Raw genomic sequence first — 13,550 nt, 5'->3', positions numbered from 1 at the left:
AAAAAAAAAAAATGTGCTTCCTTTGCTCTCCTCCTGGCAATGTGATGATCACCTGGGATTGGAGCATCCATGTTCTGTGCATCTGATTCCTTCTATAAGCTGTTCCCCACAGCTCACTATTCTGAAATTATGTAAACATCTTAAGATCTCCTGGGAAAGCACTATATTTTATTTATCTCTGTGTCCTTGTGATCTTATAAGAAGTCTGCCAATAATATTAAGAAAAAATTGCAGGATGCCAGTGGATCATGCTAGTAATCTTAGCTACTCAGGAGACTGTGATCTGTGAATCATGGTTCAAAGCCAGCCTGGGCAGGAAACTCCATGAGACTCTTATCTCTAACTAACCAAAAAAAACTGGAAATGGAGTTATGGCTCAAGTGCTAAAGTGCTTACAGTGAGCACAATAGCTCAGGGACAGTGCCCAGGCCATGAGTTCAAATCCCAGGACTGGCACTCTCTCTCTCTCTCTCTACTTATCTCTCTCTTTTAGTAGGTATACAGAAAGTTTAAAGAGATTTAAACCAAACATGTCAGCATAACCCAATAACTTTCTTGAGTGAATAAATCACCAAATCTATGAAAGTGTAACAATTTAAGGCTGTCTAAACATCTAAAATAAATAATAGTGTGTTGGATCTGGACTATAGACTATAAATGCTTTCATATTTAGACAGGTTGATGACCTCAGAACAAGAAAAGATGCCAGGGAAACAGCTTAGTCAAACACTGAAATGCCTACAGGAGTTGGCCACCCACCTAGAATATGGAAGGAATACAAAACACCATCAAGTTTAAAGAAACAAATGGAATGTTAACCAAGTGTCTGTTAAGGTAGGTAAGAAGACAGTAAATTGCTCCAAAGAACTAACTAGTGAAACTAATGGAAAGGGGACCCTCTCTATGCAAATTCGATGACATTAGAGTCCAGACGCTGTGAATACTCTATTACTCATGTCTGAAAGGTTTGGAAAGAGATGTATGTACTCTTGTGGCGCAAATGTGTATCTGCTTTTAAGGCAAGTAGAAGAAAAGTATAATCTTCTTGAAATGTAGGTCCTGCTTCCTATTTGAAAGTTTCTGAACAGGTAGTAGTCTCAATTTGTTTGAGATACTTATTTATCAGAGAAGTGTGTTTCTGACTAGAAAGAACAAAGTAAGCCAGTCCCACAGTATTAATACTCTTATAAACTAGGGTTTTAAAAAATCAACATTGAGATAATTTATGTCTTAATAGCTTTTAATTTTTTTGTAGTTCTTAATAAGACATATTATGGTAGATCTTGCAGATTAACCTGTAAAACCAATTCAAAAACTTTAGCTAGATTAGATTAGTGTGATTTTAATTTCAAGGACATGGGGCAATTCCATTAAATCTATATGATGTTTAAGAAAATTTGAGACTTACAAAAAAAAGAAAATTTGAGACTTAACTTACATATAAGGCTATTTTACTAGATCTATTTGATATGTTGGAACAGTTTAAAATCCAATTAAGTTTAAAATCCATAAGTATTCTGTTTATTCAGATGAATAATTGAAGAGTTTCAAAAGAGTGACATTACAATTAATTCAATGGGGAGCAAATGTTTAAGAAATTTAAAGCGGTAAATAGAATATAATTTAAAGGAGTTTAAAATGAGTTAAAATAGATAAAACATTAATTGAAGACATAATGAAATAAATTGATATTCTGGCATTTAGTATAACATGGATAAACCCTGAAAACATTATGGCATGTGAAATAAGCTAGATCAAAAAGGACAAGTATTGTGAGATTCCCTTTTATGAGGAGCCTAAAACAAACACTCCACAGAGCTAGAAAATGGAAGAGAATTTATAAGAAGTAAAAAGGAGGGGGAGGATGAGCTATTATTATTTAAAGGATATTTCTATAGTCTAGATTTGGAATGTCACCCAAATCCTAAGTGATAAAGACTTAGTCCCCATATTAGTATTCTTGGACAATGTTAGAAGCATAGCGGGATGGTTTAGGTCATTGGAAGTGGGATATGCTCCTGAAGGAGATTGTGGGAGCCTGGCCTCCAGTTACACACACACTTTCTTCTCTCTCTCTCCTGTCTCTTTCTCTCTCTTCATTCCCTCTGTCTCTTATGCTAGCTATAAGGTGTATGCTTTTGTTACATGTTGCCACTATCATATGTCACCTAACTATGGCAATGGGCTGGGCCATCTCTCAAACTATGAGCCAAAATAACCCAAATAAGGTGACTGTTTGAGGCATTTGTTATAGTGACAGAAAGCTGACTAAAACAGATATGAGGGCCTGCTTGGCTGCTGAAAATGTCCTGGTAATGGACAGTGGTGATGGTCATACAACCCAATTGTGAATGTTCTTAATGCTCCTGGATTGCATACTTCAAATGTAAAATGGTGATATTACTTCATGAACATTTTATCCCAAGAAACAAAAACCATCTCTAAAATGACTTATAGATGGAATGCCAAACTTTCAGTTTAGAATATAAGCATAAACAGTTACATGAAGACAAATTGTTCACATTAAGAAATTGCATCATGATTGAGAACTCTGAGTAGACACAGGAATAGTCTGCTCATGGACATCATAATGCTCAGGGAGAAACTCCTGGGGAACCTCCTCTGATTTCCACCTGCCATTGTTTAAGTAAGGAGAAAAACATCAATATTGTGTTCTGACTTTCATAATAGGACTAGTAACTATAGGAATCATTGTCTTCCTTAAAAAAAACAAAATAGCTGGCTCATGCCTATAATCCTTGCTACTCAGGAGGCTGAGACCTGAGGATTGTGGTTTGAAGCCAGCTAGCCCAGGTAGAAAAGTCCCTGTGAGGCTCTTATGCCTGATTAATCACTCAAAAACTGGAAGTAGTGGCGTGGCTCAAAGTGGTAGAGTGCTAGCCTTGAGCAAAAGAGCTCAGGGCCAGCACCTGGGCCCTGAGTTCATGCCCCATGACCAAAAAAAAAAAAAGATTTCATTTACTTTCTAAAAACAAATACATCAATAAATAAACAGAAAATGAAGCCTTAGGATAGAAAGGAAGTGTTACAAGTCTACTTCAGACTTTTTCCTATGTGTAAATATAATGGTACGATTTTCATCTTTTCCTATAGCTATCCTGCTCAATGAAGGGTTTAATGTGAAGCATCTGACACAATCTTCCTTTTAATTCGCTCTCCAAAGAGAGGAAATCCCAGATTAGCTGATTGACCAATTGGAGCAGTCAGTATTGAAGGGGTTCCCGGTGTCACCACCTTTGTTTCAGCTAGAAGCCTCTTCCAAGAAATGATTTCTATGCATTTACTGTTTCCTTTGCCAGGAATGCTCTCTTCCCAGCCTTGTCACTCAGAATCCTTTCCCTTCTTTAGCTCTTAGTTAAATGTTATCTCTGCGAAGAGCCCTTCTGGAGGCACAGGGACATTCCTGTTTGTTGAGTTCTCAAATGTTCCATTCCCTGCTGTGTGGCAGAAGAACTGTACAAGTTTTGATTCAAGGACCTCCCATCTGGGATCTCTGCCATGACAGGCCTTTTGGATGCTCATCAGTGTCCCCCAAACACTTAGCATCTTCCTCTCAAGTTATGCAATCAATTTTCTACCAAGCAATAACTCAAAAGACTCAGTCTGCTTGGGCACTGTGGCTCCCCCATTGTTTTTAAAACTTTGATGACTGTGGAAGGTATTTAAAGGCCAAGTCTGGAATCCATATTCTAGAATCCAGTCTCATGGGAGACCTGATGGCACAGCAGCTAGGACATATGGAATGGCTGTGTGTCTGGCAGAAGGACAAATGGCCGTAGTGACTCACCAGCGAGTCTGACACAAGCTTGAGTACATCTATTAGGTAATTTCTGAAGGTGGTGCTGGATGAGTAAGAGTTGGAAAGCATTGAGAGTTTGCAGTTGATTGAACTGTGGCAAGGAAAAACGTCCTTGAAATGTATCAGGATCTGTAATATAGAATTTCTGCTTCTTTTTTTTAAAGTTACTGTCAGGGGAGAGAAAGAAGAGAAAGAAAAAGAAAAGAGAGAGAAAGGAGAGAAAGGAGAGATGGGAGAAAGAGATTTCTTTTGTCTCATACAGTTTTCCATTCAAGTCTTAGGAATACTCCCAAACACATCTTATGGGCTCCAGTGTAAAATATTGCTCCCAGAAAGAACACTAATTCATTACGTTTTGTGGTCAGTAAAGTTCTTAATATAAAGGACATAAGGTAAGTGTTCTATCTCTGCCTTTTATTGCTGGTTACTTGTATGACATTTCTTCAACAGAATTATAAAATCAGCACTTCATAAAAATTGAAATATGTAGTCTAAGACTATAGATTTGGAAAATATTGTGTGCCATTTTGTTATCTAAAAGGCATAAACATCTCTTTTTATTGTCTTGTCTTTAAAGTCTTCTGTTTTATTGTCAGATCTTAAAATACTTAGTATAACAGTGTGAATATAAGATCTATACCAGAGGTGGCTAGTTAATATTTTAGGGACTTGATAAATTATCAATTTGGATGTAGCTAGAAGAAATGCCTCAGATTTTGTTAGCTGTATATGCACTCACAATTTGATTCATTTGCATAAACATTTAGAAATACTTTTTAATTTGTAAAACCTGCTGCTGAAGACATGGGAATGCCTGATAAAACTCAAGAGATCTGATTTCCTAGGAACTCAGAGGAGAAACATTTTGAAGGAGGAAGCAGCCAATAGTAACCAAAAACCATCAATCCTAATGAACCTTAGTCAAACCTAAGAAAATTTGCCAACTGGAAGGTCATGGCTGGTCTCTGAGTCAGGGTTTTCAGAGATGATACAGACAGAGAGTCTGACTGCAGCAGATGGGTAGTGAATGGGAATTGAGAAAATGAGGGCTCTTTGTACTATATTGAAATGTCTGGGTGTGAAGGGAAGACACATAAGAGACAATGAAGTTAAATATAAACCAGGTGAGGAGTTGGAAGTCATTTCTTTCTTTTCAAAGTTTGTGACATTGCTTATGAGCTAGGGTAAAAGAGGCAGTGGGGTGTAGAAACTGGGCAGCTGGCAGGATGGGTAAGAGAAAGAATTATTAATGGAGCAAGCAACCTTAGTATGTCAGTGGGAAGAAGGTAAAAACCACAGAATCCTTCCAAATGAAAGGAAGCCTCTTTTTCTATGTCAGAAAGACGATCATTATGGACAGATATAGGTGGTTCTCTGGAGAGCTGAGGCCTGGGAACTGGAGGAGGTTGTGTTGCTGGTTTCTGTTTTCTCTGGTATTAGTGCTAAGGATGTGGGACAGAAGAGAAGGCTGATGCGAGCCATACCAGATCTTTGGGTTCAATTGCTTATTATTAAAACATGGGTAGGGAATTCTAATTTCCCTGAAAGGAATTTTCCTTTCTAAGGCACTGATAACTCAAAGAATTCATTTGCAGGAGACCCAGAGAAGGTACTGAGTAGCAAAACTTAAGAGGGCGGTGTTGTAGGGTGGCTGGCTTGAGTGAAACATTGTCAAGTTGCATAAGGGCAGGTGTGATCTGCTCATCTCAGTAACATTGAGAAATAGGTTATTAGTATGCCCACAATGGGGAGGGGCTCAGTATACACACAGTGGGGCTGGCAGAAGAGGTATGTGGGAAGATGAAGAAAATTGGGAAGAGGATTGAGATTAGGATATTGAATTTGAATTTAAAATCAAAACATGGGGACATTGGCAGAATGCTGTTGCCTTCATTTTCCTTTGGCTCCTAAGTTTTATTACTAAGAGCCAAGAGAAAAACCATTGCTCAGGATCTTCATAAAATCCTCACAGTGCATTTTTCCCACTACTTGAAATCCAAGTAACTACAAATGTGAAGTATATGTTTTTCTTATTGTTTATTCTGCTCCCTTGTGTTCACATCTGGGTCCCTAATTTCTCATCTTTTATTCTGTACCATTATTTTTTCTTCTCAGTTGAAGGGCACACAGCAGACCCTACCCGTATCTTGGAAATTGTTCTCAACTTATTTTTGTATCACTCATAGAAAGTGAAGATCACATTCACCTTTTACCTTTGCTAGGCCCTTGGGTCTGTTTAAGTATATGTGGTATTATAGCTGCCAAATGACAATTATGCATCCTGAGAACTCATAAATTCCTGACCTCAGGTGGAAAAGCACTGTCATTTCTTTGAATGCCGAGTACAACTTCAGGAATATCCGCATTCAAGTCCCATACATTTCTCCATCTTCCATTCTTACTATATTCTCCTGGCCTTCTGCCCCAAATATCCATACAACATAGGAGGTCCAAAGAAGTGAATTAATTTTCTTTTCTGAGGACCATCCAGGCTTTTGCTATGACCCTTTCCAGTGCTTTGTGACCTTGCTTTGTGATCATCTTACTTCTAAGAGTTCTCCAGACATTATAAATTAAAGAACGCAAATTGGAAATCGACATTCAAGCCCATCAGTTTCTGTTCCATTATTATTAGCTTCCATAGTAAATTTTTTTTTGGGAAAAGATAAGAGTTTAAAAAAATCCCAGCTCACACCATTACTATGGCAACCCAATTTAACTCTTCTAAAAGGAACTTATGGGTACACAGGGACTTACTTAAACAGTAGCCAACAGGAAACTTCATGGACAGTAGGGCTAGGAAAAGTTTTACTAATGGCTATGATTCCTCACAGGGTAGTTCCCTCAAGGCACACTAACAAGGATCAAATGCTCGTATGGAAACTTACTTTGAGTTTTGCAATGTGAATTATATGAAATCCAAAGAGTCTATTTCCTTTAAAAAATTATTAAGGTTTCCAATGTACCCTTTCCCCCTACCATTCAACCTAGACAACCCAGATCAGATTTTGTGACATAAAATAAATGTCTCGGGAGCAAGCTGCAAACTAATATGAGAAATAGAATAGATCTTCCAAATATGCCTGGCAGGGTTTTCACAGGCTAACCACTGCTTTTTAGTGTACCTGCTTTGCCTCCACATTTCTTTGGATTAAAAACATTCCTTTTATTAAGTCTGACAAGATAGTAACAAGCCAGAAAGTTCATTCTCAGCAGATAGCAGATGATTTCCAAATGAGACATGGACAGGTTTTTATGATTATAGATTTCAGAGATCCTGGTCTCTCGAAAGTGCACGCAGGGATTGGTAGATATATAAAAAGACAGAAATAATGGAAGAAAGATATATAAATTGGATTTTTAATAAGAACAAATGATAAAAGCCATTGACATCTCCCCTACTATCCCAGCACTCTGCTTTTTGTCAGCTTTTTAAATATTTGTAAGAAATGGTTAGCAAAGAGGCTGAGAGGTAACTAGGATAGCTGGGTGGCTGGAAATGAATGTCTCCTTCAGTATTTTTTATCCTTCAGAAATGTCTGTCAGAAATGCTATTTCCATAGAAGCACTTACACAGTGTAGAGGAAGGGAGTGGGGACTTTTATTACTTTTTAAGGCTTCTGACAGTTTTCAGCCCACCAACAAGGCTTAACTTTGCATTTTGAATAATGCGGAGATTTTCATGAGTTCAAATAGGAATCAAAATAATAAATGGTACTTTGTCTGCCAAAGTACTGTGACAGTACATTATATTTGCAGTTACCTTTCAGAATAAGCTTTCCAGATGTATACTCAGCCAAATTGAAAAGCTACCAGTATTGTTTTCTCATGCTGTGTGTAAATTTCGCGAAAAAGTTCAGCGGACACATCTTTCTAACTGTGGGTTTGGTTAATGTCATATTCAAAGGGCAGTGCATTATTGCACCTAAAAGCTAAGCATTGGCACAAACTGTCCTGGTCTATGAGATCATTGCAATTGGCTGTAGACATTACGTTTTTGTTCACATCTGTCTTCTGAAGACCCAGAGACAATTTAATTACCTCTGCACTTTTGATTCTTGCTTCTTTCAATAAAAATGTAAAATTGCCCTCCATTGAGAATTATCCCACTAAAAGGCTTGTGATTACTTTTCATCAGCATCTCTCTTCCATCAGGTTATCAAGTTAAGCTGGGCATATTTACTTTGTTTTGAGTACCCAAGGCTCTGTTTGACTCTAAGTATTATTAGAATTGATGTCAATACAGCTACTATATCTAGATATCTCTCAGTAGCATAATGTATGGCACTAATAACAAACACTAAAATTACACCATTAATAGAATAAGCTGCAAGCAGCCGCTTCATTCCTAGTTTGATAGGCATTAAAATAGCTGATTCAGAGACTTCTGTAGAGAGCCTTAACTTAATTAAAGGTATTAAAGTCCATGGGAATACAAAATCTTTGAGTTCAGTACAATCTATAAAAACTGCTCTAAAAGAAGATAAAAAATATTTGCCTGTTTTAGATGAATCTCTCATTCTGCATATCATTTTATGTTTCTTGGCGTTACTTCACATCCAAAGTCTCCCAAAAGATGAGAGGAAGAGTGGGAGAATAAAGTTGGAGTGTTCAATGTATATGTGAAAATGGAACCAGGTAACTTGATGGAATTGGTGGGGTTAGGTCAAGTCAGGGAGAATGATGGAGGGGTGATTTTGATCAAGATGCATTGTAGTTGTAAAATGACATGTTGAATTAAAACCTCTTTTTACACTTGCTTAAAGATAATTTTTTTAAAATCATAAGAAAAAAACTAAGCTTATTTATTTTAGTAGATATAAGGAGACTACAAGTACTCTGGTTCTTTTTCCACAATAAACTGACTGAATATTGGCATTTTTTGATGCCAATTCACAGAAGAGAATATCAGATTTTTTCCCCTTACAGGGGTTGTGTGTGTGTGGGGGGGGGTAAGAGATAACTACTGAGAAATATGGGGTTCAGATAAGCTATCAATGCATAAATTTCTTAAAATCCTCATTTAGTCCCAATTTCCACTAAGTTCTCTAAAGTTGAGTTCTTGGTAAATTCACTCATATTCAACCAGTTGCTTCTGGCTATGCATCTATCTTGGCTGTTGAAGCATGCTGCTGACATCCTATACACTAACTTTGTCAGATCATGGAACTCATTAGGGAACTTGTGGAAATATCATTTTAGAAGTTAACTTCAAAGTGCACTGTGTTGGCATTACAACTGTACTTTGTTTTTCTTGAGTGCTAGTCCTGGGGCTTGAACGCAGGGCCTGGGTGCTGTCCTTGAGCTTTATTGCTCAAGGTTAGAGCTCTATCACTTGAACCACAGTACCACACCTAGATTATTATTATTATTAATGGTGGTTAATTGGAGATAAGAGTCTCCTGGACTTTCTTGCCTGGGCTAGCTTCATGCCATGATCCTCAGATCTCAGTCTCTTTCAGGCATGAGCCACTGGTGTCCTGCCTACAATTGTACTTTTGAAATGTTAAAAACTCTGGTTCAAGTATTATTAAGAAAACATAGCGTTTTATGTTTTATGCTTGCATGTTTTAATTGCCAGATACATTATATTTCAAGTCTGTTATTTCTTAAATTTGGACAAGTAAATTGAGGCAAAATTTCATTGTTAACTGGATTCCACTTCCTCCATCATACTATGTCTGTTTCATGGGGAACATTCATCAGATCTTTTTGTAATCATGTTCTAAAAGGAAGTTAAAATGACTAGGTATATCATCTCATTTATGTCAAAGGGTCCAGTTTGGACAATTCAAGCAACAATTTACATGATAAAACCAAATCTCCAAAACTTTTTTGGACAGGTATGTTTTATCTAACTGTAGGAGAATAGTTCAAAAATCTGTAGGAGAATAATGTGAAAGTGTCTATACATTAGGCAAATGTTTAACAAAAGTCCTTAATTGAATTATGTGGTTAAATCTTTATCATATTCTTTAGGTTATAATATGTATTTCATTTTTGGGTTATTAAAATATGGCTTATCTCCTAGACATTGCACAATTCATTTTAATATATCTTGTGTTTTTGCTTTTCATCTTGAAAATCATATTTTTTAAAACTTTTTTCTAGCTTTTTATGTAGCTTTCATGTAGGTCTTGCTATATATAATACATTGTATTGCTGTTATTGCTATTAGATGGACTTCAAAACTCTGCAACTGGATAAGCTGCTTAGGCCTCTGCTGAAGAGTTACCGAAGCATGACATGACAGCAATCCTCAGGCTTGCAAGTCTGTGATGCTCCCGTACAACTCAGGACAGGAGTATCAGTATTTAGTGTGTCCTTACTTTTGTGCAATCTAATTTGTCAGTGACTGATTGCAATGTTACTGTGCTGGGATCAATCATTTCAGATTCGAAACAGGAAAGATTTCACAGCTCTGTAATGATTAGCTTTGGGAGCAGCAGGTCAGACAAACGAACCTTCAAATTGCTGAACAATACTTACAGGTATCTTCTTCTTCCATGGAAATACTGATCACATAACAGGCAAACACAAACCCAACCAACTGCAAGAAAAAATACATGCAGTAAGAATAAATGCCATGGTTCAAGTGGAAAAGCACCATCCTAACAAGTGTGAAGCCCAGAGTTCAAACCCCAGTAATGCCTGCCCCGCTCTCCTCCCCCCCTGCAAAGGATCCATAATCCAATCCAATCATGTCCTTGCCCTTCTGAGACAGTGCAAGGTAGTAGCAGCTACAGGCCCGGGGTTACCTGCTGTGGTTGAAATCATGCTCTCCCAAAAAACAAAAAACAAAACAAAACAGAAAAGCAAGAATATATGCCAAACATTCATAAATATGTAATCCAATAGATATATAGGAAGAATATGTATTAGTAATATGTAAGTTTATATCTTAAAATAATATCTATGATTATTAAAGAGCCCTTTCCTTTCTATGTCACTTGACAAGATGTGAAATATTCTAGATAGTTCCTTTAGACGTTAGTATTAATAAATCAGCCCAGATAAGTCAACACATTTTTTAGGTTTTGACTATTTACAGAACAATTTGTACTACATGCATCATTACCACAACTATTTTAATGTTTACTAGCTACAAAAAAATAGAAATGCATTACTTAGAAATTAAATAGTGATTATCTACTGAATTATTGAAAATGCTCTGAAAGTAAAAATTCTTTTTACTACTCAATTGGTATGTTAATTACATCATATGAAAATGCATTGATTTTGTGATCATTAGTCATTGGTGAAGGGAAGGAGAGAGACAATTTATATTTTGGATCCAAACAGTTAAAAAAATAAATGCAAACACAGGGTACAGACAAAGCTTTTCATATTATACTGAGGTGGTGATTTCTATTCCACAGAGTCAAGCATGTTATAATTCCTGGAGGACCAAATTGGCAATGAATCTAGTCTACTCTAAAATTGTTTTTGATAGATATTAGAAATAGCCACCTGGATAGCTATTGTGGTCTGTCTTCATAGCCTTATCTCATTTTTAAAATCTGTTCCCCCCCATCCTCAATATAAATTAATGTTGTAAAGAAAACTTCTCTTTTTTCTTTATTACTATTATTATTATTTTTAAGAATTTGTACAATCTTTTTCAATTCATATCAGCTTATGAGTACAGTGCATCTTAAAAAAAATTGGTCCTGGGACTTGAACTCTGGGCCTGGGTGCTGTCCCGAAGCTTTTGTGCTCAAAGATAGTGCTCTACCATTTGAGTCACAGGCTCCACTTCTGGCTTTTTTTTTTTTTTTGGTAGTTTAGTGGAGAGAACAGTCTCACAGGCTTTCCTCCCAGGGATGGCTTCGACCTGTGAGCTTCCCATTTCAGCTTTCTGAGTAGTTAGGATTACAGGCATGAGCCACTAGTGTGTGACTCTTTTTGTAATTTTTTCCCTTTTCTTTTGAAAATCATTATCTTTAAGTAGTTGTACAAAGCTGTTGCTCTTTAACAAAGCGGTTCATGTGAACAGTGCATCTTGATCAACGTCACCACTCTCATTGTTCTCACCCATCTCTCCTAATGCCATCCATCCCCTCAAGTTGCCTGGTTTTATTTTCACATATGTACATCAAAGATTATGATTGTTTTTGCCCACCCTTTCTCTCTCTCTCCACCCCCCCCTACTTCACTTATCACCCCCACCCCAACTTCTGAAACAACACATATTGCAGCTTCCTGTTATTCACTCTGTTAAACTGTAAGTTAGTTGTTCATAACTCCCATACTTCTTCCCAGGGTATGCCAGGACTCATGAGCTATAAATAGTCCAGTGTCAAAGAACAGTTCCCAATACAGAGAACAACATATTCGGGGGTTCCAATGGCACATATGGATTATGATCTGAGATTCGAATCCTTACCAAAAGTATATGAAAGACCATGAGGCTCTTAGAGGCTGAGAGATTAGGAAGTGAGGTCATACGGATTGACAGAGGGAGCTAGCTGTGTGCTGAACAGCCCTTCTATCTGTTGGATACCTCCCTTCATCTCAATCCAAGTGAGGTGCTGCTTCAAAGAAGAACTTGTGGAGGAACTTGATGTTATACTTTGGGGGGGAAATGGGGACTTGGCATCATCTTGGAAGAGTCACACTGCAAGGGGCTGTGGCTAGTGGACTCTTGGCTGAGAGTTTGAAGAGGCAGGGCCAAGTGGGCATAGCAGCTCAGGGATGCACATGAGGGCTCTCAGTAGTCTCTCAACTGAGTTCCCTGTGGTGCTCTGAATTTGGACTCCATCTTAGAGGACTTCCCACCAGATATAGAACCTCAGAAGAAGGATGTTGGTACTTTAGGTACAAAAAGTGAGTGGAACAAAAGATGTTAAATGACAAGTCAGGGGACTGAAAATTGAGAGAAATAGATGAGACTCCTTTATGTGGCAAAAAGTGGGAGGGGGGTTATAAAGAACTCATAAAATCACACCTATGAGGATATCAGCCTGTGGGAAGAGTCATACCCAGAGAGTACGCCCTCCCTGATGATCGATCAACCCAGTCCTCTTAAGCCTTCTTCCACTCATTTCTTATCTGATGATTCTTCCTTTTACTTCATCTTAGGAGAAAGTAGCTCTGTTCCCTCTTTCTTATTGAAGTTCTGCATCTTGAAATCAGGCTCAGCTGAGGAGCAGTTTTTAATGGGTTAGAGTTTACATTGACCAGGATGGGGCAATTTATTATCTATGAGGGGCCAAATGAGAAACAAATTCAGCCTGAAATATGATCCAAAAGCAGAGATAGAACAAAGTCATAGAGTGTGCCCAAAGGGACAGTGGGAGAAGGCATAAAATTGCCTTCAGATTGATTTCTACCAAACCTGGCCCACTAAACTGGCTGCAGACAGAAGAAATGCCTTCAGATCCCACGACCATAACTTTTTGAACAGTTTCCTCCCAATCTTTCAAATAGTTGCCATATATCAGACACTATTATGATCCATATATCAGACACTATTATGATCCATAAGCTTAATTGTTAAATACATAAAGTTGGGTCATTTAAATATACTACAATGTATTTAAGAAATAGCCTATTTTTATTTTTTATTTTTTTTATTGTGAAAATACTGTACAGAGGGGTTACATTTATATGGGCAAGATAATGAGTACATTTCTTATCAAGCATTGTAGCCTGCTCCTTTGTTTCTCCTTCCCTTCCCATCCTCCCCCTGCCCCCCCAATTCTTCCCGCTCTCCCCTCTTCCCCCCCCC

The 13,550-nt window shown here is 37.6% G+C and overlaps 1 protein-coding gene across 1 annotated transcript in view; it reads right to left on the bottom strand.

The window, feature by feature from the left end:
• Nkain3 (Na+/K+ transporting ATPase interacting 3) overlaps positions 1–13,550 on the bottom strand; it is a 580,446-nt gene that overhangs the window by 23,652 nt on the left and 543,244 nt on the right. The window contains exon 5 of the mRNA XM_013009296.1: positions 10,310–10,370. Coding sequence (XP_012864750.1) covers positions 10,310–10,370 — 61 coding nt within the window. The remainder of the gene's footprint in view (positions 1–10,309; positions 10,371–13,550) is intronic.

The sequence above is a fragment of the Dipodomys ordii genome, unplaced genomic scaffold (assembly GCF_000151885.1).
Source record: "Dipodomys ordii isolate 6190 unplaced genomic scaffold, Dord_2.0 Scaffold9, whole genome shotgun sequence".
Lineage (NCBI taxonomy): Eukaryota > Metazoa > Chordata > Mammalia > Rodentia > Heteromyidae > Dipodomys > Dipodomys ordii.
Note: the sequence above shows the minus strand (reverse complement) of the source record. Positions and strands in the feature narration are given on the sequence as shown.